A 22,241-nucleotide genomic window follows, 5' to 3' on the forward strand; every position below is an offset into this window, starting at 1 on the left:
GAAGACATGAGAAGGGAGAAGGTGGGGAGGAAATGGGAAGTTTTTGTGATAATCTATAGGTAGATTTTTTTTAGTGTAACAAATCAAAATTTTGCCAAAATTTGATAATCTAAGTATTATTGAAATACTCGCGCCTCTGTACTAGAGAAAATGTTCCAATCCGATGCAGTTTAATCTTTTCCCATTCCTGAGATTCCAATAATATGTCCAAAATTAAGAAACAAAGGCTGTATAAATTCTAGGACACCTATGAACAGAAGGTTGAAGCATTTAAAAGAAAAGGAATAATTGAATGGGTTTTTTAAGGTTGGTGGCTTGAAAATTTGAAATCACACCTTAGCAAAACAAAAAACAGATACTGCGTTTTATCACATGAAAAATCCAAGTACTTCTGCTAATGCATTAAGTACCATCATGCACCTTCAAGATATGAGCCAGCACACACACACACACACACAATATTCCCTCTCATTACAGTAACAACTTACAAGTGACAACACACACACACATTATACATGATTGATTATACCCTGCTAATGAGATAATCTTTCTCACATCTCTTTCTCATCCTATCCCAAAAGTGGCGTTAGACCAAAATCTCATGGATCCCACATCAAGAAAACCGAAAGCCAACCGTTCATCCACCATCCAAACCATCTCCCACCGCTTCTCCCAACTCTACACAAACAACAAGAAACTCGTCTCCCACGACTCATCATGCATCACTCTCACCAATTCCACCAGCCACCACGCCAGAAACGGCGCCGTTTTAGACAAACTCGTGGACAAAAACCAGCTGGTGAAGGAGGAGAAGGATGCCGGCGATTTAAACAAGCCGTCATCCAAAAAACACCCCAAAATGCAATCTTTTGACGAGAAAATGAAGGGGTTTCAAGGAGGAGTTGAAGTTGTGAGGGCCAGAAATTCTCTCTCATCAATCCCTCCAACCGTCAATGGAGGAGGTAGAAGAAAATCATTCTGCACCTCGCAGGCTGAGCTCGCCGATTTCCTCTCTTGCAACGGCGTCAAAGTTGTGGCCGTTGATATGCCGCCGTTCATGCAAATTCACGCCGTCAATTGTGCAAGAAAGGCGCACGATAGCTTGGAAATGTTCACTTCCAAGCCTCTAGCTTTCACACTGAAAAAGGTAACTAAGTTAAATCCGTGATTAGCCCTTAATCAGTCTTCTTGATTTGTGATGAGGGCTTTGATTTTCTTTACTGTCTCAATTATTCATATGATTGGATTGGATACCCCTAAGTTCCAAGACTCTAGCTTTCACACTAACAAAGGTGACTAAGTTAAATTCACAATTAGCCCTTAATCAGAGTTCATGATTATTGATGTGGGCTTTGATCATTTTCTTTGCTGTCTCAGTTATTCATATGATTGAATTGGATACCCCAAAGTTCAAAGACTCTAGCTTTCACACTAAAAAAAAGTCACTAAGTTAAATTCATAGTTAGCCATTAATCAGTGTTCTTAATTAGTGATGAGGGCTTTGATAATTTTCTTTGCTGTCTCAATATTTTTATGATTGGATTGGATACCCTTAAATTCCAAGACTCTAGCTTTCACACTAAAAAAGGTGACTAAGTTTCCATAGTTAGCCCTTAATCAGTGTTCTTGATTTGTGATGAGGGCTTTGATAATTTTCTGTATTGTCTCAATTATTCATATGATTGGATTGGATACCTCTAAGTTTAGCCTATATGTGGTGAAATATGTATAGAGTGAAAAAAGAAAACAAGAACATGCAATATCCATGTATAGGGAGTACTATTCAAAGATCACAAGCCACCATATTAATTATGTAGTCATGATGTGTTGCTTTTGACAGGAGTTTGATGGGTTATATGGACCTGCTTGGCATTGCATAGTAGGGACCAGTTTTGGGTCATTTGTGACACACTCAGTGGGTGGATTTATGTATTTCTCAATGGACCAAAACCTATACATCTTGCTCTTCAAGACTGCTGTACACAGGGGTAAATGAAAATGATATCCAATCTACACATGGACTATTAAATAGCACAACAAATACTAGCATTTTTCTGGTGGATTGTTTTTTTAAGATTAGTTTAGCATAGAAGGGGATAAAAGATGAGATTTTTAGTAAGAAATTTGTTATCTCTCCCCTGTAATTTTGTACGTTTATGAATGTTTCTGATTAAAGAATTTGAAGATGGTTATTCCTCATTCAATTCACAGCAAATTTTATACCTAAAAGAATTTTGCATCATGTGTGTGACTGTGTGTTTCTGGGGAGTTGGGGAATGTGAGATTTGTGAGTTAAAGTGGGATGGATCACATGTGTTGTGTGGCTTCTTTTTGTAGATTGTTGCAAGCTGCAACCTTTTATTTTTCATTTATTGGTTTCAATAATTATTGAAATACTACAAAGAATTGATTGGATGTGTCAGTAAATTGCTTTTGTGTTAAAAGTTGCTGCCTTTAGGCCATCCACAACGCTGTCTCTATACCGTCTCTTAAACCGTCTCTTAACTACTATTTGAGCACTATTTGAGGGCCCCACTGTCCTTTTTTCCTCCATCTCTTAACTAAGAGACGGAACCTGCAACGCTCCGTCTCTTAACCGTCTCTATACCGTCTCTTAATTACTATTCATTCAATTTAATTTATAATTTTTTTTAAAACCCAATTCAATTTAAACAAACACACTTTATTAAAATTAAAACAATATTACAACTTAACATTAAAAAAACGAAGACATAATTAAAATTCTAAAAAAATAAAAATGACATAATTTAATCTTCTCCGCCAAAGTTTTCCCAAATGTGGGTGGTGCGGCTTCCTCCGCCTCTCGTCGTCGATCTTCTTCGAGTGATTGTTCCATTAATTGGCGCATTTGCTCAAAAGGATCCATTTGTTTGAGTTGATTGAAGATGAAAATTGGAGTGATAGAGAGGATTTGAGATGAATAGATGTGTGTTTGTGTTTGAAATGAGTATGGAATAGAATTATTTATAGAGTAAAAAAATTAAAAATTTAAAAAATGAAATAAATATTTAACGGTAATATTACCGTTTGAAAAAAAAAAAATTTTTTTATTAAAAATCGATTTTTTTTAAAAAAAATGAATTATTGCGTCATCAGTGACGACGCCCACTCGCGGGCCAGCGAGTGGGCGTCACGCACGCATGGGGACGTGCCACGTGTCCCTGGCGCGTGGCGAGACAGCTCGTCTCGTGTCTCTCCGAGACGAGCTACGCGACGAGACGGTCGCGAGTTGGAGACGAGATGGGCGCTGCAATGCGTCTCGCGGGGGTCTCGTCTCTCCGAGACGAGACGCGAGCCCGGCGCGAGACGCGTTGTGGATGGTCTTATCTTGCTTGCCTATTTTTTCAAATGATTCTGCGTTTTAGGGATGGAGTTGTGAGTTGTCAATGCAAACAACTTTGTTAAAATTGATTTCATTTTCTAATTATAAAATGGGTATCTTTTAATACATTCTCATATTAATAAATATATTTGAGTCAATAGACCTGTTCCTGCAATTTTTATATTAAAAATTTTCCCACTTATAATGAAATAAAAACTGATTCACAATTTTTGTCGCATAATAAATCAGCCTGGCTTGAAAGATGGATGGCAAATAACCCACCTTTTGTCACTATTTGTACATCTTAAGCCATATATGGGACAAACTTTTGAATTAGATTGACAAACTTCCAATATGTGGGTTCTCAAAAAAAACTTCCAATAAATTTGTTCATAATTGATGTTGGAATATTACATGTTACAGGGAATTTAAATTGTTAATTTACAAATTTCGTTTTATCTTAAAAAGTAGTACTACTATTTGTTGTTTTTATACAATACTACTATTTAAAGCACGAATCGGCCCATTAGTAATTTAACTAATATTTTTATGTGAGTCCATTTATTAACGAATACGCAGGCCAACCCATTTGAAATGTTATTGGGTTTTTCAATTATTACATTTTACAATAATCATGGGCTGAAATTTATGCCCATACTCAAATAGTAAAAAGGTAGTACTAATAGTTAGTGCATAATGTGTTCTTCATAAAAGGGGAAAAGCCCTTTCAAATTTTCAATGATTTTGACATGTTGCATTTCACCCATTAAAGCTTTGAATGACTAATCTAATCAAATTAATAAGAGAAGTTTCTTGAGAGTAGTATTTTCAAGAACCAAATCATGAATCAATTATTGGTTTGAAACTTAGACATCCCTCCCTCCCTCTAGGAGTTTCAATTGTCTATTTTAGCTGGTCTCCCACTAAGAATTTCAATTGTCTATTTTAGCTCATCTCCCACTAAGAATTTCGATTCGCTCTTTCTATAAATGATGATAGACTTCACCTTCTATTTTATTATAAAATTAATATGTAAAAATGAAACGCTCAGAAATATCTTTTTTTATCAACTTTTCTTCACATTTCTTAAAATTTGTATTGGGCTTAAATAAAACTCCTAATGGGAGACGGAAGAAATACTACATATGAGCTCATTCACTTTCCTCTTATTATATTCGAAGTTTTTGTTATTTTTAATTTGGAAAATAGTATTGAAATTTGAATCATGGATTTATTCGAAGTTTTTGTTATTTTTAATTTGGAAAATAGTATTGAAATTTGAATCCTGGATTTAGCCATTTATAAGAAAATTGCATACTTAAGCCCCACAAGGTATTTGTAAGAATTTGTTAGTCTAAATTCTAATAATAAAAAAAAAGGAACAAGAGGGAATTGTAATGAATTCAACACCACTTGAAAGTGAAGAAAAATACATAGGGAAATAGGAAACAAAATGAGAAGGCACATTAACCATGATTGGATTTTTAGAAACTACCAATGAAACCTTGACATTTCTCAAGTTTCCATCAATCTTTCTTCTAAGGTCTGTCTTCCACATTTCATATTCCCTCACTAGCTATTTTGATGCAACAATAAAATACTTTTGTGGGCACATCCCTATTCCAATGTATCCATATTTGGATGTAATGGACAAATAGTTAAATGAGAAAAAGAATAGTCACAAAACCCCAATACCAAACCATTGCCTTTAGGACATGTGCCTAATGCCCAACAAAGCATAAAACCTAAAAATAAGGTGTTGGTCACTCTCATGTAGACATCACTCATTGTATAGTGTCTACACCAAAAACTCTAGACGTGTCAACTTAGTATGTGTTATGTTATCTCATACCTTACTTTCTAGTTTTTCCCATTGCTTTTTTCTCTCTCTAAATTCTAGTATATTAAGGGTGTGTTTGGTAGGGTAACCATACATATATGACTCATTTAGTGTAAAAACTCTAAATCGAGACATGAAATAACTTAATTTAGTATAATGTGATGTTGATTCGCTGTTTAAAACGTGACATTATTTTAGTTGATGTCCGATAGTGTTACTCAAGTCAATCAGTAAGTTTTTTTAGCATTGAAAATCTTACTATTTTGTTACAATCAAAATAAGTTAATAGTTTGGTTGCAAAATCAAAACAAATAGATAAAATCTAAGGCTGATGTACAAAATCAATTTAGTTCTTTACCAACAAATTACCTATTAAACTATTACCTTCATTCCCAAAAAAGTATATAATTTCACAATTTAATGTAAAATTTGTCAAACTTGCTTTTCAACTTCTCATGTTTAATTGAAAGAATAAAATATACAATCCATTTTTGATATACTAATTTTTAGGATTATGAATACTTATACTTATGATGAAAGTACTTCGAAAGAGAACTTGCACGTTTATCTTATGGACCTAACATATAGTACTCCTCCGACCCATAAAGATTGTCTCACTTTGACCGGGTACGGGTTTTAAGAAAGGTAATGAAAAGTGAGTTGAAAAAGTTAGTGGGATGTGAGTGCTACTTTTATACATTAGTTTTATAATAAAATGTGAGTATAAATGAGTTAGTGGAATATGATGTCCACTACCAAAAATGGTAAAAAGTGAAATGGGACAAATTTTATGGGACGAACTGAAATGGAAAAATTGGGACAATCTTTATGGAACGGAGGGAGTACTATGGAGTATACTACCTAAGAGTCTATAACCAATGGTATTCTTAAAAGAATATTTTGATTTGAGCCAAAATGAAAAAAATATTTAACCATCTTCTCCATTTTCGACACATAGAATATTGGAATATATGCTCACAACTGTTAGATTTTGCAGGTTTAATTAGTAAGTTTATATTCGATGAATTAATTATTAATTTCGTGCAAAAGAAATTAGTGTACGTTTGATTTGAATTTTGGCTTTGTAAAGTAAGATCCCTTTATTAAACGAACTACCAAATTGGGTATGATTGAACGCCGACTTTATCTCATCACTAGTAATGTTTGATGAAAAATATATACTGCGTTAGGCATAGTGAGGAAAAAAGGAACTATTTTGATTATTGAATATTAAAGTTCATTAATTAATTTTCGTTTAATAAACCAAACAAAACACGTGGCTTCGTCTTAATCACAACAAGAATGTATTACTTTTATTTAAAATACACGAATTTTCAATCATATGGTAATACTTCTTTTACTATCTTTTATGTACAAAAATAATAGTAACACTAATAATAATAATATAGGAGTACTATAATATTGATCCGAATACTTCTGCAGGCATTACTTCACATTTCTTCACATTTCCACTGTGATAGCAAATCTAAATGAAGAAGTTGCTTGATACAGATCAAATAAGAGAATTCATCCCAAAAGATTGGTTAGTTAGGAGAGAGCGCTCATTTAATCTATATACCACACATGTTCTCACAACTGATGTGAGAATTGAGTCCGTAATATTCGACCCTCCTTTAAGGGTCAACAGTGTCGTTGGTCACAGTTGGTTCTTTGTCAGGCCATCACTCCGAGTTCTCGTTGGTCACGGCCACGTTGGTCACGACAGATTCTTTCCCCGGGCCACCGGTCCGTGGGTTACCACTCCGAGTCGGCCCCAAACGTACTCGTTGGTCACCGCGAGTTCGTTGTCCGGCCACCACTTCAAATCGTTTGGGCTCTCAATGAAAGCACCAATTGATACAGACTAAACAAGAGAACGCATTCCAAAAGACTAGCCCGTTAGGAAATAGAGTTCATTTAGTTTATATATTCCACACCAGTTGTTCTCCCAACCGATGTGGGAATCGAATCCGTAATATTGCTATAATGAAAAAATTCTCTATTTAATTTAGAGATTACTTATGAGTACTCCTATGATTTATCTTTGGTTGATATAAGAGCATCTCCAATGGCGGACGTCCGGTCGGACGTGCGCGACGGGCGACCGGGACGTCTGCCATTATGGCAGGGGAGGTCGGATACGGACGTCCCGTGAGGACGTCGGGTGTCCTCGGACGTCGGCGCGACGGGCGGGCGGACGTCCGATTTTTAAATTTTTTTTTAATTTTTTTTAAACTCTATATATACGGCTCGTTGAATTTTATTACTATGTAATTTTTTTTCAAATTATGTATGTTTTTTTTAAATGAAGTTGTTAATTTTTCCCGTTTATATTCGTGTTGAAATTTTATTTCCGTAAACGTAAATTGTTTTATTTGTGAATTTGTGATTTTTTTTATTGCGGGAAGTCCTAGAGGGAAGGGCGATGGCAAGGGCGGATTGTGAAGGGGATGTCCTAGTGACGTGGCAGTGGGATGGGAAGTCCTAGTGACATGGCGGGAGGTGTTTTCGGGATGTCCTAGTGGATGTCCGAGTGAGACATCCGCCCACTGGAGATGCTCTAATGTTTGGTCCGGGGCATAGAGGCAAAATACAGACATATATATTTGATTCATCTATTGTTTTATATTTAGAGATGTCAATTGGATTAATCCATCAAATTTTAGGTCTGTTCTACTCGAATTACGAACTACTATGATTATAGTTTTGTGAGGTCAGAAAATTTCAACTTCAACCATTAACGTTCGGGTTTTAGACTAGTCTAGCGAGCTAAAAGCAAATGATAAAAATTAAATTACATAGACTTTCAATGCCTCCTCGCCATCATTCTAAGGCCATCCACAACGCTGTTCCTATACCGTTCCTATACCGTTCCTTAAACCACTATTTGAGGGCCTCACTGTACTTTTTTACTCCATTCCTTAACTAAGGAACGGAACCTGCAACCCTCCGTTCCTTAACCGTTCCTTAAATTACTATTCATTCAATTTCATTTTTTTTATTTCCAACCCAATTCAATTTAAATAAACACACTTTAAAAAACAAACACACTTTATTAAAAAAACACACAACATTAAAAAAATTACAACTTAAACGTAAAAAAATAAAAAGCACACAATTAAAATCCTAAAAAAATAAAAGTACACAATTTTAATAATTTCATCCGCCGAAATTTGCTCAAATGTGCTCAATTAGATCATGTTGGAGTTGGGTGTGGGCACTAGAGTCGCGTGTCCTTGCACGAATAGATAACCGTTCTTGTATAGACGAATGCGCTCCACTTGCGGTTGAGCTTCCGGGGGATTCGTCGTCGAACCAATTTCCCGCCTCGGATCCTTCGTCTTGGACAATCATGTTGTGCAAGATTATGCACGTATACATGATGTCGACCATGTTTTCCATGAACCACGTACGAGCCGGGGCTTTGATGATGTTGAAGCGCGCTTGGAGAACCCCGAACGCCCTCTCCACATCCTTGCGAGCAGCCTCCTGCTTCTGCGCAAAAAGAGTCTGCTTTGGGTTCGCAGACCCACTGCACGTCTTCACGAAGGTAGGCCACTTCGGGTAGATGCCATCGGCGAGATAGTACCCCATTTTATAAAGCCGGTTGTTGGCGACGAAGTTGATGGCCGGCGCTTTACCATCCAAAACTTCGGTCAAGAGGTCGGACTGGTGGAGCACGTTTACGTCGTTGTTCGACCCGGGGACCCCGAAGTACGCGTGCCAGATCCAAAGGCGGTAGTCGGCAACGGCCTCAAGTATAACGGTTGGGTGGGTGCCTTTGTGGCCGCTCGTGTAGGACCCCTTCCACGCCACCGGGCAATTCTTCCATTGCCAGTGCATGCAATCGACGCTGCCGAGCATCCCGGGGAATCCGTGCACTGTTTCGTGAAGGTTGAGCAGGAACTGACAATCGGTCGTGCTTGGCCTTCGGAGAAATTCGTCGGTGAAGGCTGCCCGGACGCCTTGGCAGAATTTGAGCAAGCACATTCGCCCAGTGCTGTCTCCGATGTAGAGGTATTCGTCGAACATGTCGGCCGTTTGTCCAGTCGCAAGCTGGCGGATTGCTGCAGTACATTTCTGCAGCGTCGTGTGGCTGGGACGGCCGACCGCGTCGAACCCTTCCTGGAAGAACTCTTCCCGGGCTGCCAAAGTATTCGCGATGTGGAGAAATAACGGTTTCCCCATGCGGAAACGGCGACGGAAGTACGTATCTCCTCAAACCGGGTTATCGCAGAAGTAGTCACGTACTAACCTTGCGGCGGCTTCCTCCCGGTTACGATGGATGTACGTACGGGAGCGTCGTTGGGGTGGCGCGGCTTCTTCCGCCTACCGTCGTCGATCTTCTTCAAGTGATTGTTCCAATATTTGACGCATTTGTTCATAAGGATCCATTAGTTTGATTAAATTTGGGAGAAGGAAAATATAGTTGATTTGAGATGAAAATTGGGGTGGAAATAGAGAGGAATAGATGTGTGTTTGTGATTGAAATGATTATGAAATAGGAGTATTTATAGAGTAAATAAATAAAATAAAAATTAAAAAAAAAAAACGGATATAAAAAAACGGTCTCATTACCGTTGCAAAAAAAAAAAAAAATTTATTAAATTCGAATTTTTTTAAAAAAAATTAATTATTGCGTCACCGGACGAAGCCCACTCGCGGGGCAGCGAGTGGGCTGCACGCGTCGAATGGGAGGCCGCCACGTCGCCTCGGCGCGTGGCGGAACGGAACGCGGCACGGCAGAGGAACGGCGACGGCACGAAACGGCGACGGAACGCACCCCGCAACGCGTGCCGCCGCGGAACCGTTCCGCCGGAACCGCATAGGAACCGCAACGGCACAGCATTGCGGGTGCCCTAACTCCTTGCACATAATCGATAGACACAACAGGCACATGTCACCAATCCTCATTGTTCTCCCATCTTCTGATGCCTTCCCGCCAATGTTCCAACCCTTGACACAAAATTAGACTTGTGGCTATTTTGCGTGTCATATTGAAAATTGGCTATAATAGACATGGATTATATAATATTCCTTTCGTCCCTCATTAATTGTTCACTTTTGACATTTTCGTCCATTCCTCATTAATTATCCATTTTCACTTTTTACTATAAATGGTAAATAGATCCACATTCCACTAACTCATTTCACTCACAATTTATTACTATAAAACTAATATATAAAAGTGAGATCTATTTTCTACTAACTTTTTCAACCTGATTTTCTTTATATTTCTTGAAACTCGTATCAGAATCAAAATGAACAATTATTGGGGGACGAATGGAGTAGTAACTATTAAACGCACGACTACTTCTTCCTAATCTATCCTTCCAAAACACTAAGATGATATCATTAAATTAAGGTAACTAAGTCAATTTTAGCCAAAACTTACCTACGAAATACAACCTTAATAAATACACACATATACCAAGTCACACTACGTTTTGAATTTGACCACATGAAGTGAGAGTTAGATTGAAGCATTGAATTTGAACCTTAGGGCACCCGCAATGGGGCGCCCGATGGCGTCCATTATCCTCGGGCGCGGATGATGCCCACATTGTGGGCGCCCGCCATCGTCCGCGCCCTACGTTGCGGACGATGGCCTATCGTCCGCGCCATTGTGGGCTCGGCGGATGATGGCGCGGACGATAGACCATCGTCCGCAACGTAGGGCGCCCCATTGCGGGATCGGTGGACGATGGTCGCGGACGATGGCACACATTTTTGATTTTTTGTATAAATACCTCTGCCCCACCTTCATTTGTAACGTTTCATTTCACGATTTCACTCTCGAAACTCACATTTTTATTATTACTACGAAATGGATTCAAGTCCCAAGAGTCCGATGTTTGGGGAGGCGCGTTGGCCGGGCACAGAACCCGCCGAATATCGTCCGTTCGACGCCAACATGCAGTACGATCCTGAATTCAGCACGGAATCGTACGGTTTGTCTAACATGGAGCCGTCACCAAACCGACCCATCGCACTGCCGCCGACGCCACCCCCTTCCGCCCCCGCCAAAAAGAAGCGGACCCAACACCGGGCGCAGAAGTCCGGGAAATTGTGAAGAGTACGCCCCCGGCCGTACGAAATACAAGCCGGAAGAAACCCTCATATTGGCGAGGTGTTGGGTGGATATATAGGAGGACCCGATATTCGAGAACAACCAGAGGCAGGTGGCGTACTGGGAGCACATCGCCGAGCGCTACAATGCGGCGAAGAAGCAAATCAACCTGTTCTCGTCGAAGTACGAGGAGTGCGCGAGGGAGCAGGGGAGCGGCGAGAGCTTGGGCGACTTGCGCTCTAAAGGGCTGTTGTCGTACCAGTCCCTGTTTGGCGAGTTCAAGCACGAGGCCATCTGGGCGCTCTTGAGGGACAAGCAGAAGTTCCAAGGCAGGATTCTGCACACCGGGGCGACAAAAAGGACGAAGATCACCGAAGCTGGAGGTTACACGAGCAGCGAAAGCGGAACTCGTCCGGTGGACCTCAACCGGACGTACGAGGACATTGAGAGTTCCGGCACACCGATGTCCTCCCTGCGTCCCATAGGCATCATCATCCTCGACCGCCGCCGCCCCATTGCCGATTCCCGGTCCCGCTCCCGACCCCGAACCCGATGGCCGCCGCGTACGAGCAGTTGGCAACAACCTCGATGTCGAAGACGTTGTTGCAGACGCACAAGGCCCTCAAGAAGTGTACGGACCCCGCCGAAGCCGAATATCTCCGGGGGTTGATCGATGAGTTGCGCCGGAAGTTGGGAATTGCGTAGATTAGCCAACTTGAATCGTGTAACTTTTGTTTAATGAATGCAAACTTCGCCGGTTTTTAGTTAATCGTTGTGTTTTTTAATTTAGTTTGCATTATATATTTGAAAACATTTAAATTAATTAACAAAACAATAGTATAACATATAGGGCGCGCCATAGGGTGCCTCATTGCAGATGGGAGTAGGAGGATAAAACTGATGACGTGGCGCGCCATAGGTTGCCCCTAATGGCTTTACTCCAACAGGCCAAAATGGGTTGCAAAGTGGTGAAAGAAAAAGGCATCAACGACAACGAAAGGGTGAATGCTAACATGCGCACGAGGCGCAGGAATGGATATCTCCTTCCTCAGCCTCACATCACACTCTCTCTCTCTCTTACTTTCATCATCACTACAATTTCACTCTCCGTAACCATTACTCTCTCTCACTCCTTTATATTAACACCATCCCTCCACGCCCTAACTTCATTCACACTTTCCACATTCATCCACACACTCCATCACACCCCAACCGCTAAAAAGGGGAAATTCAATTGCACAAAATTAGACACGGAATTGAGGAATGGACCCGCCGTTGGTGAATGAGGCGTCGTTTACCGCCGCCGCGAACCCCAATTCGTACAGTTTGGCGGGGCTGCTGTCGTTTTCCGGCAGCGGCGGGCTAGGGCTCAGGATGGGGAATTTGGGAGGAGGAGATGAGGAATCCACGGTGACGGAGCAGAGCGGGAACGGCGGCGTCAAGAGGAGGAGGGATGTTGGGAGCTCGTTTGACGACGAATCTTCCAAAATTGTCTCCACCAGCAGTGCTAATCAAGACGTGGTATACCTTGCTTGACAATCAATGGCTGTTCTAGAGAGAGAGAGAGTTTCGAGTATTAAGTATCTCTCTGTGTTTTATTTCTTGTTTCTTGCATTCATTTCACACTATTAATTGAGCTGCTTTTTCTAATTAAGGCATTGCTAAATGTTATTTTTGCTGTAAAGATTTCATTTTTCTGTATTTCAGTAAGAATGCATTAGAAAATTGGGCGATATTGGAGGAAATTTCTTCATTTTGTACAGTTAATTGGTGATTTGCGTTTGTGTCGATTTTATTCGCTTGAATTGAAGAAAATGATCACCAGAACTTACTCCATCTTCTCTGTGACAGAGTGATTCGAACGTGAAACGAGTGAAGGTATCTGAATCCGAGGATCAGTTGAAAACGGAAGCAGAAACACATTCGAGGAGCAGCAGCAAGCCGGCTGAGGAGAAAAGTAAACCCGAGCCGCCTAAAGACTACATCCATGTTAGAGCGAGAAGGGGTCAAGCTACTGATAGCCACAGTTTAGCTGAAAGAGTCTGTTCTTGCTAGCCTTATTTGAGATCTGAAAACATGTTCTTTATATATTTCATCTCTGATTGCTCTCATTTATCGCAGGCTCGGAGGGAAAAGATCAGTGAGAGGATGAAAATCCTGCAAGATTTGGTACCGGGATGTAATAAGGTGCCTTGGCTTCTTCCCCTCTTCCCGTTTAATAACTTTGTAACTCTTATAGTAAAATCTGATGCTGTTGAGGTTCATATCTACTGTATGTTGAATATAATCCTAATTTACTTTGGATAATAGATATGACAAGTCAAGATAGGGTTAGGTTTTATAACTACTTTTGGGGTATATATAAGTTTTTGATAGTTTGTTTGATTTGCAGTTTTATTATTACATGAATAAAGCTTGGGGCTGAAGTTGTTTCGAGGGCCCATAAAAAATTGTAACTTGCAAAATAAACACATGTAAATTCCATGTAAAAATTCTTTTCTTGACATAACTAGCAAAGTAAACAGGAGAGTATATTTGCTGGTTTTGTGTAAAAGTTAATTAGAGAAGCAATGGCTAATCAAATATATATGTTTCTTCAGGTTATTGGAAAAGCTCTTGTTCTTGATGAAATAATTAATTACATCCAGTCCCTACAACGTCAAGTTGAGGTAGCTCGTCTTCTATTGCCATATTGTTTACTTAGATCTCCCCTGCTCTAACATTGTGCTTTGTCTACTCCAGTTTCTGTCGATGAAGCTTGAAGCAGTTAACTCAAGGCTAAGTCCCACAATAGAAGGTTTTTCTTCCAAAGATGTATGTCCAAAAGCATCTATAGTTAACTTATGGCATTCAGTTTGTCTTAAAGTTAGGATACAATTTACTGCCAGTTTTTATTTTTCTGAGATAACAAGTTAGATAATGAGGCCAATTTGACATCTTATAATGGTAACATTTTGTTATCAGAAGTTTTAAGCTTCACAACTAAAAGGTATCTTGGTGAACCTTTCTTTGTATGGAACTCGTTTACATCGGCTTCTGTAAACATAGGCAAAGAGGCGACGAACTTTGTGCGTTGCTGTCCTAAAAGTTCTTCCAAAATCTATAGAAAGTAAAATACATTATCTTGGTTTAGATGGATATGGGGTCCTCTCTCTCTCTTTTATGGTGCTATGCCTGCAGATATCAACGGTGAAAAGCATATTTTTACTTCATATATGACTGATCTTTACACCCGCTGTCATGTTATTGAACTTGTTTCTTTTGTCTCGATGAAAAATTAGTATTCAAGCATGATTACCTAACTTTTTCTCAGTTGAATACTTGCTTAATGCTCTACATCTTTCAAATTTTCTGAGTTATGCAGCTAGCAGGACCTGCATTTGATGCCAACGGGATGATATACGGGCCACAAACACCGGGAGTGTATGCAAGAGGATCACAAGCGGAGTGGCTTCACATGCAGGTTGGAGGTGGTTTTGAGAGATCAACATGACAACAGATTTAACATATTCTTGAATGGAACCAGGTTGAATTCAATATCATTATATTATACTATAGATTATTGATCTCTTTCTCTATTTATGGATGTACAAGAATAGGTTATTAGGTATTGTAATCATTGTATTGTATGTTAGCAACCATGTGTAACTTATTTATAAGAATTGTCTAAAACTTGTAGTAATTCTTATATTTTGTATGTGAAGAAAGATCTACCTTCTTACTTGAATATTGACATCTCAGTTGTAAACATTTCACATAACCGAACCAAAACTCGGTTGATTATACGTTAGCCAATAAACATGAGTATGGTGTGTAAATTGTAAGTTGTAAAAAAGACAATGAGTTTTGAATGAAGCTTTAACTGCAGAAATAAAGTCTTAGACGATATATGCTTGAAATTTTGAATTCATAAATAAAAAAAGTAGGTGTAATATCTGGGATTCTTAGAGAAGAAATAAAGTGACAAACACTCTCAAAATCATCCAAATTCAGACATGTATTATAGCTCTAGTTCCATGTTACAAACTGCTTAAAATTTTCTAATGGCACTAATTCTTCGATCGTTTCCTCTATTATACATCACATAAAACCATTAAATACTGTTTGTAAATATTGTACCTCACAAAAATGTTCCAAGACTTCATCGTTTACAAACACGATCACGCCAAGATCCTTTCTGCCTGGTTAAAACCTGCAGAGACAGAAGTTTTATCACCGTGAGCTGAATAGATGGCATTGGATTCTTCTCCTCGTAATGTGCAATTGTGCATTGGGTTCACCTGGTTACTTAGAAGACTTGGCGCAGGAGCAGTTTCAACGTTTTCATCTCCATGGTTCGCTCCTTGTGCCTCGTCGTCCGTCTCTGCAGGAGGTAGTGGGTGCGAAGAGACTCCAAAGATTGCATCATCGTGAAGAGCCTTCATCTCTTCCTCTTTCCTCGCCTAAAAAAATGAAACAGCAAATATAAATTACTAGAATTCTGAAGACATAAAAGTAGTAGAGCAATGAATGAGACTTTCATTACCGACACTGCAGAGAAACGAAAGCTCTGTCCCATTTTCTTGACCAACGCATCATCATCATCCGCAGCTGCCAATATTTGATGGGCATTATTGTTATCAATAATATAAAGAGTGGGTTGTGTGGGTAGCCGAAGCTCCCTGTTATTGTAGAAACTAGTATCACACTTAAGAGCTACAAAATCGATAGCACACCTCATTTCTTACATGATCTAATTTACACTCTTTCACAATTTCAAAACCTCATTTTCAAATCCGTCCCAAGATAAGTGAGTCGTATTCCTTTTTGGGATGTCCCACTATAAGCGAGTCATTTCCATTTTTGGCAAAAAATCAACTCTTACTTTATTCCCCACATACTTTATTCTCTCTTCATTCCTCTACTTTTCCCTCTCACACTTTACTCTCTCTACTTATTTAAATACCAATTCCTTAAATCCAGTGCCCAAAAGAAGTGTTTCGCTTATCTTGGGACGGAACGCAAAACACTTATGCAATAATAAAGAGGGCAGTAACATCACAATTATCAGGGTCAGGCCAATTACAGAGAGGATAAGCAGAGCAATTTACCTTCTATCTCCTCCTCATCATCGAGAGGGGCATCCTTGTCGAACTCAAAACGCTCCCATCCAGAGCCTTTGCCAATCGATTCATCATTTTCAGCTGCGGAGATTATAATGTTACTGTTGAAACATGGAAAAAATTCTACTTCCACAACAAAAAAGTTTTGGACTACTGAAACTATGAGAACATTCGAAACCGAACGCAATAAACATTAACCACTTCTACTTTGATGTTTAATCATGTCTTCATAGGCCTCACTAATCTATGATATACATTTAGACAGGGGCTGCTGCAGGCTTACAAAACTAAGCTTTTGCATGACTGGGAAACAGAGTATGTATCAGTCTAAATTATCAAAAGCAAATATGTCTAAGTAGCAGCCAGCAAAAGCATACACAGGAGCCAAAGAAAAACACTAAAGATTTCAACGAGGATAGTTTACCAGTTTTTGAAAGCTGAAGCTTCATCTTGGCTTTGACTCTTTCAGCTGGTGTCTATTTCAATGAAGAACAGTACAATCAATAGAACTCGCAAAGAAACAACAGAAAATTAGTATATACAGTAAATTTTAGTGCAGTTACTCAGATATCCATCTCTAGATGCAAAATCAGAACTTGGAGAAACAATTTTAAAAATAACAACTGAATGCAGATTGACACAGCATTCAACCAAATTTCTTGAAATTTATCCAAAGAACAAGAGTGCAAGAGCCATATATTCCAACAGGAAGTTACCATATTATCATAACCCCCAATCAATTTAGCAAAATCAGTCCTAGCACCAGCACGCGCCACCTCCCGCTTCTTCCCTTTATCCAACCTCCGCTCTTCCGGTGATTCATGCCTCCTACTTCTCTCTCTATTCCTCTCTCTACTCCTACTCCTAGACCGACGCCTCGATCCATCCTCGCGGCTCCTGCTCCTCCGCCTCGACCGCGTCCGGCTAGGGCTCCGCCGCTCCGAATTCCTATCCCTAATTCTATCTCGGCTAGGGCTCCGGCTCCTGCTACGCCGATTAGATTGTTTAGCCCTAATTCTGTCTCGGCTATGGCTAGGGCTCCGAGGCTTATTAGGTTTTTTACTGAGCTTGTTTTGGATTGATTGAAGCTGCGCTTGCTTTTCGAAGCCGGAAGTTTTCGAAGGGCTGGATTCTTTGACGAAGCTACTGAGAAATGATGAAGCAGCGGGGAGAGCGGAGCCCCTGGACGGAACGTCGTCGTTTTGGGACGAATTGTTGGAAGAGAAGCCGAGGCCCTGCTTGAATCGGGCGGCGCCGCCACCTCTGCGAGTCAGGTCGTCGTAGTACGCGGCCAGCTTTTCGTCCTCCATTTCATACGGCGGCGAGAACTTTCCGGTGCCGGTGAAATCAAAAGACTATTTTTGAGGTTGATTTTTATCAGCTTGCTGTGTATCGATATAGCAGTAACATTTTCCTCCCCCATTTTTTCAAATATTGATATTTAATATAAACATTTTGGATAAATGAAAGTTTCTCCTTTGATATTTCGACAAGAAGTTCACCAAAATGATAAATAAATAAATTGTTGCATTATTTGGGGAAGAAGTTCAACAAAATAATAATCCAATCAATTGTAATTTGCATTAATATTTTGTTTCACACATTTTTATGATTAAAATTAGATGAATGCATTCTAATTCGTTATTTCAAAGTTAATAAGATTCAATTGTATATTTGCATTCTAATTCGTGATTTCAACGTATTTTTCCAAATTATTTACTCCATTAGCCCATAATATTCTTCAATTTTGTTGAAGGCAAGTAATTCTATAGTATCATTGTTACACTTATCAAGAGAGGTGATCTGCTAGGCGATACTAATTGAGCGACTTATAGACGCCTATGGTTACGTGGCAATAAGAACGTGATCAAATGCAAGCTCTAAATATTGTACAAACTCCAAATTATGATCTGAACCGTTAGAAAATATCAACAGAGGATAAAATAATAGCAACAAAAAATATCAACTATTGATGCTGTGTTGACATTGCGTTGACATGAAAATCTTGAAATTTTACATTGTATTGACATTGCGTTGACGTTGTTTTGATACTGTGTTGAAATTGCGTTAACATTGTATTAACTTTTAAAAAATTTATCCCTACGTGGCAATATCACCATAAAATTTTTAAATTTTTATCCCTCAATATTTTCTCTCTCCGATTTTATTAATAGTTTCTTCCACAAGTCATACATATATCATATCTCTATAATTCTTGCTCTCGTCGCCGCCATTGAAAATATAAATTTGCACCAAAACTTCAGTCTCTCTCTTGTAAGTTTTCTCCTCACCAAATTTATTCAACCTAGTCAATGAATTTTTTCATTATAGGATCAATATTTTCCACAGTTTAATGAATGCCAAATCAATCTTACAAATCCGGTGGAATTTGTACTTTGCACATCGTCAATGAATTTCTGCAATTAGTTTTTCTCACCAAATGAGTGTCTGCAAATGATTCTTAAAATTTTGTGAAAATAAAAAAAAACTGTTGTAAATATTTCATTTACGAAAGAGGGTTTTTTTAATCAATAGATGATGCCGAGAATATTTAACAATGAACTAGTTTTAAAATCCTGTCTCTCTATTTGATTTGCAATGTTAACAATGAACTATCTGATTTATAAATTACCCAATAAAATTACAATTTGGAAATAATAGAGGGAAAATGGTAGGAAAGGGATAGGGAAGATGACGACGGATTTTGCTGGGAGATGCAAGCATGTCAAAATGATTAAGTTCAGTGGCTCGAATTGTATAGTAGTCGATGGAAGATCAGATTTAGACTGGTTCATAATATGAAGAAGATAAAATGGGGTAAATTAAAAAAAAAACTATTAAAAGAAATATATAATCCACGTAAGTTGTCGCCCTCCCGTCACTTACAATATGGCGCGCACCACCGGACCGGCCGGTTCGACCGGTTCAACCGCGAACCGGTAGGCAGTCTGGTGCGGTTCACCCCTAGAAACCGATCAAACCGGCTCAACCGCGAACCGGTTTTTTTACTTTTCAAAATAATTTTCATAACTGAATGACACATGAATATATTATATACTGAACTTAACCAATGTTTTAAAAATCAGACCGGACTGGCTAGTTCGACCGGTTCAACCTCGAACAGATAGGCAGTCCGGTTTGGTTCATCCCTAGAAAACCGGTCAAACCGGTTCAACCGCGAACCGGTTTTTTACTTTACAAAATAATTTTTTAAAATTTGTTGTTCGCAAGACTTGAGAACCCATGACCTCTTCTCTATATACCAACACTTCTACCACTCTACCATATGACTATTTTGAAATAATATGAACATTAATTATTCTTATACACTAAAAATGATATTTTTATCCACATAAAATCATAATTCATTTTAATTTTATATTCTTTAAAGAAAGTATTTATTATAATATCTATTTTAATTATGCTTTAATAATCACTAAATTTTTAGAGTTTGTAATTACACATAAATTTAATATGTTTTACATGTAAATATAATTTATTATTACTTAATATTAATATTTTTCTTGTACTATATATTAAATTTATATACACTAACCATTGATATTAATATTTTTACATAAAATAACTAATTATTCATGTTTAATTATTGCTTAATATAATATTATTTCGTTCAATACACTTTTTTAGTTACAATGAAATATATCTATTTATATATAAAATATTAAATTTTTTATCTACAATAACTAATGAATCATATATTTAATTTTATTTACCAACAAAAATATTTATGAAATTTAGTCATATACTACTAAATTTTAATATTTATATTACAACTAAAATATATGGTTAATATTTTTGATATATTATTAATTATATGTAAATTTAATATATTTTGTATATTATATACTTAATTATGTGTATTTGCAACAGTAAAACGGTTCGACCAATGATTAAACCGGTTGGATCGGTTCAACCAATAATTATATGTATTTGAACTGTGAACCAGTAGTTTCGTCGGTTCGCCGACTGGTCCGGTTTTTAAAACATTGGTTAAAACTATAAATGAACCCTATCAAAATATAAGCTACTAATATAACCATTTGAATATTAATTCTCTAACAAAAGAATTGCTTATGTTAAAAAAATTGGGCTCGACGTAATATAGACATGGATCCTGAATAATATGTTCAGCCCGCTACTAAATTGGGATGGGCTCTACTACGAATTTACCGTATACATGTCTATAATCTTAGTTTTTGGTTAAAGATTGACATTAATATTTCTTATACTCCCTCCGTCCCGCACTACTCGCACCTTTCATTTTGGGCACGGAGATTAAGGAATGAGTGATAGACAAAGTCAACAATTACGGCTGTAGATATAAATTGTTACTAAAAATGGAAAGAGTGCAAATAACTTGGGACGCCCAGAAAGGAAATAGGTGCAAGTAGTGCGGGACGGAGGGAGTATTAGATATGGATTCACTAGAAATAATTCTGGTTAGAATTGATTGTGTAGGTCCCACATAATTGAATATTTACACGGCTGTTCACTGTCCAAGAAATAGACCAAGATTTGGGGATTTTATTTTTTATGTTATTTTTATTTGATGTAGAATGCCAAATTTGTCCTTTTCCCCAAAATAAATTGCGTGCACCGGTTGGGTGTGAAAGCCAAATTTTCAGATAAAAGAGGATAAACAGATTCGGGACACTAACTAGTCGTCTCGTTGTGATTGCTGAAAGAGATTAATCAATTCTGAAATAAAGATAAAAGAGGTTTGATCATGGATTATAGTCGTACATATAAATAACGATGAATGCCAATCTTTAACCAAAAACTAAGATTATAGACATGTGAAATTAGTTTTGAAATTTTGAAACTTTAATATTTCACATAACCTCAGTCCACTAAAAAATATTCTTAGTAGTGGATGGTACAAATGATTATAGTACAATATTAATAATGTAAGAAATATAGAGAAAAGATTAGAGTATTTTAAATAGAAATCTGATTCATCTCACTAAAAAGAAAATTTACTACTAAGGGCACGATTGGTAGCCCATAAAATCCCGTAAAAGCCCATAAAATGGCTCATTATCCCATCTTTTCCACCGTTGGTAGAGCTCGATTTTGTCGGAGGACTCGACACAAATTTTCCGGATCACAGTGAATTAGACAATAGAAACGGAAATTCTTGCATTTCACCATCGGAGAAAAGTTGTGGTATAATTTTTTCTCCGCTTCTCCGACTACGTGTTTTGGAGCTTTATGACCAAATTGTCCTCCTAGTTTTCGAACTCTACAAGCACATACCCATCACCAGACACTCATTGGCGGCGGCAAATCCAGGTTTCCGACCACCACAGGTATGCCGGTACCGGCGTCGCTTATATGAAACCCTCAAGTTTAAATTTTGGGGCTTATCGGCCTGTCCAGCACTTGCAACACCTGAAAAAGAAGTACATCATATATGGAGTGTATGCATACGATCGACATACAAGGAGTTTTGAAAGAGATACAACGATACCAGACGGACTTCCCTCGTATGTGAGCTTTCGCTTTCCCTTCGAAGCCATCGAAGCATATATCGCAGCGAATACCCCCGCCCATCCTCCTCAACCAACTAGATCAACTCGCCGCTACATCCATCGCGACCGGGAGGGAGCCCACGAAAGGCTCGTTGCCGACTATTTTGCCGACCCGTCGCGGTTTTCGGAAGATTACTTTAGGCGCCGTTTTCGCATGTCAAAGCGCTTGTTTATGCGTATTGTCAACACATTGTCCGCCCCGTGTTGAATTCTTCCAAACAGGTCCAGATGCAGCCGGTCGACAAAGTCTCTCTGCGTTGCAGAAGTGTACGTGTGCCATCCGACAACTCGCTACTGAGCAAACGGCCGACCTCTTCGACGAGTATTTGCATGT

The 22,241-nt window shown here is 38.5% G+C and overlaps 3 protein-coding genes across 3 annotated transcripts; 2 read left to right on the top strand and 1 right to left on the bottom strand.

Moving 5' to 3' along the window:
- Positions 1–9: 9 nt before the first annotated feature.
- On the top strand, positions 10–2,229 carry LOC121786031. The gene is made up of 2 exons (XM_042184541.1): positions 10–1,147; positions 1,841–2,229. Exons 1-2 carry the CDS (start codon positions 602–604, stop codon positions 1,994–1,996), a joined length of 702 nt encoding a protein of 233 aa, XP_042040475.1. The 5' UTR covers positions 10–601; the 3' UTR covers positions 1,997–2,229.
- Positions 2,230–12,293: 10,064 nt separating this feature from the next.
- LOC121787288 (transcription factor bHLH79-like) lies at positions 12,294–14,980 on the top strand. The gene is made up of 6 exons (XM_042185969.1): positions 12,294–12,774; positions 13,105–13,293; positions 13,375–13,440; positions 13,854–13,922; positions 13,996–14,067; positions 14,618–14,980. Exons 1-6 carry the CDS (start codon positions 12,517–12,519, stop codon positions 14,744–14,746), a joined length of 783 nt encoding a protein of 260 aa, XP_042041903.1. The 5' UTR covers positions 12,294–12,516; the 3' UTR covers positions 14,747–14,980.
- Positions 14,981–15,163: 183 nt separating this feature from the next.
- LOC121787287 (splicing regulatory glutamine/lysine-rich protein 1-like) lies at positions 15,164–17,822 on the bottom strand. The gene is made up of 6 exons (XM_042185968.1): positions 17,072–17,822; positions 16,780–16,831; positions 16,344–16,436; positions 15,779–15,843; positions 15,534–15,695; positions 15,164–15,445 (listed from the first exon to the last, which is right to left on the bottom strand). The coding sequence occupies exons 1-6, from the start codon at positions 17,663–17,665 to the stop codon at positions 15,395–15,397; spliced, it is 1,017 nt and encodes a 338-aa protein (XP_042041902.1). The 5' UTR covers positions 17,666–17,822; the 3' UTR covers positions 15,164–15,394.
- Positions 17,823–22,241: the final 4,419 nt, after the last annotated feature.

Source organism: Salvia splendens, chromosome 22 (assembly GCF_004379255.2).
Source record: "Salvia splendens isolate huo1 chromosome 22, SspV2, whole genome shotgun sequence".
Taxonomy (NCBI): Eukaryota; Viridiplantae; Streptophyta; class Magnoliopsida; order Lamiales; family Lamiaceae; genus Salvia; species Salvia splendens.

Bases quoted from the DNA above. Each gene is read 5' to 3' on its own strand.
- LOC121786031 (XM_042184541.1), top strand. From the start codon at position 602: ATGGATCCCACATCAAGAAAACCGAAAGCCAACCGTTCATCCACCATC. The intron at 1,148-1,840 runs GTAACTAAGTTA...TGCTTTTGACAG, and splicing joins TAGCTTTCACACTGAAAAAG to GAGTTTGATGGGTTATATGG.
- LOC121787288 (XM_042185969.1), top strand. From the start codon at position 12,517: ATGGACCCGCCGTTGGTGAATGAGGCGTCGTTTACCGCCGCCGCGAAC. The intron at 12,775-13,104 runs GTATACCTTGCT...TCTCTGTGACAG, and splicing joins GCAGTGCTAATCAAGACGTG to AGTGATTCGAACGTGAAACG. The intron at 13,441-13,853 runs GTGCCTTGGCTT...ATGTTTCTTCAG, and splicing joins TGGTACCGGGATGTAATAAG to GTTATTGGAAAAGCTCTTGT.
- LOC121787287 (XM_042185968.1), bottom strand. From the start codon at position 17,665: ATGGAGGACGAAAAGCTGGCCGCGTACTACGACGACCTGACTCGCAGA. The intron at 16,832-17,071 runs GTAACTTCCTGT...TCATTGAAATAG, and splicing joins TTGGGGGTTATGATAATATG to ACACCAGCTGAAAGAGTCAA. The intron at 15,844-16,343 runs GTAAATTGCTCT...AAATATTGGCAG, and splicing joins TGATGAGGAGGAGATAGAAG to CTGCGGATGATGATGATGCG.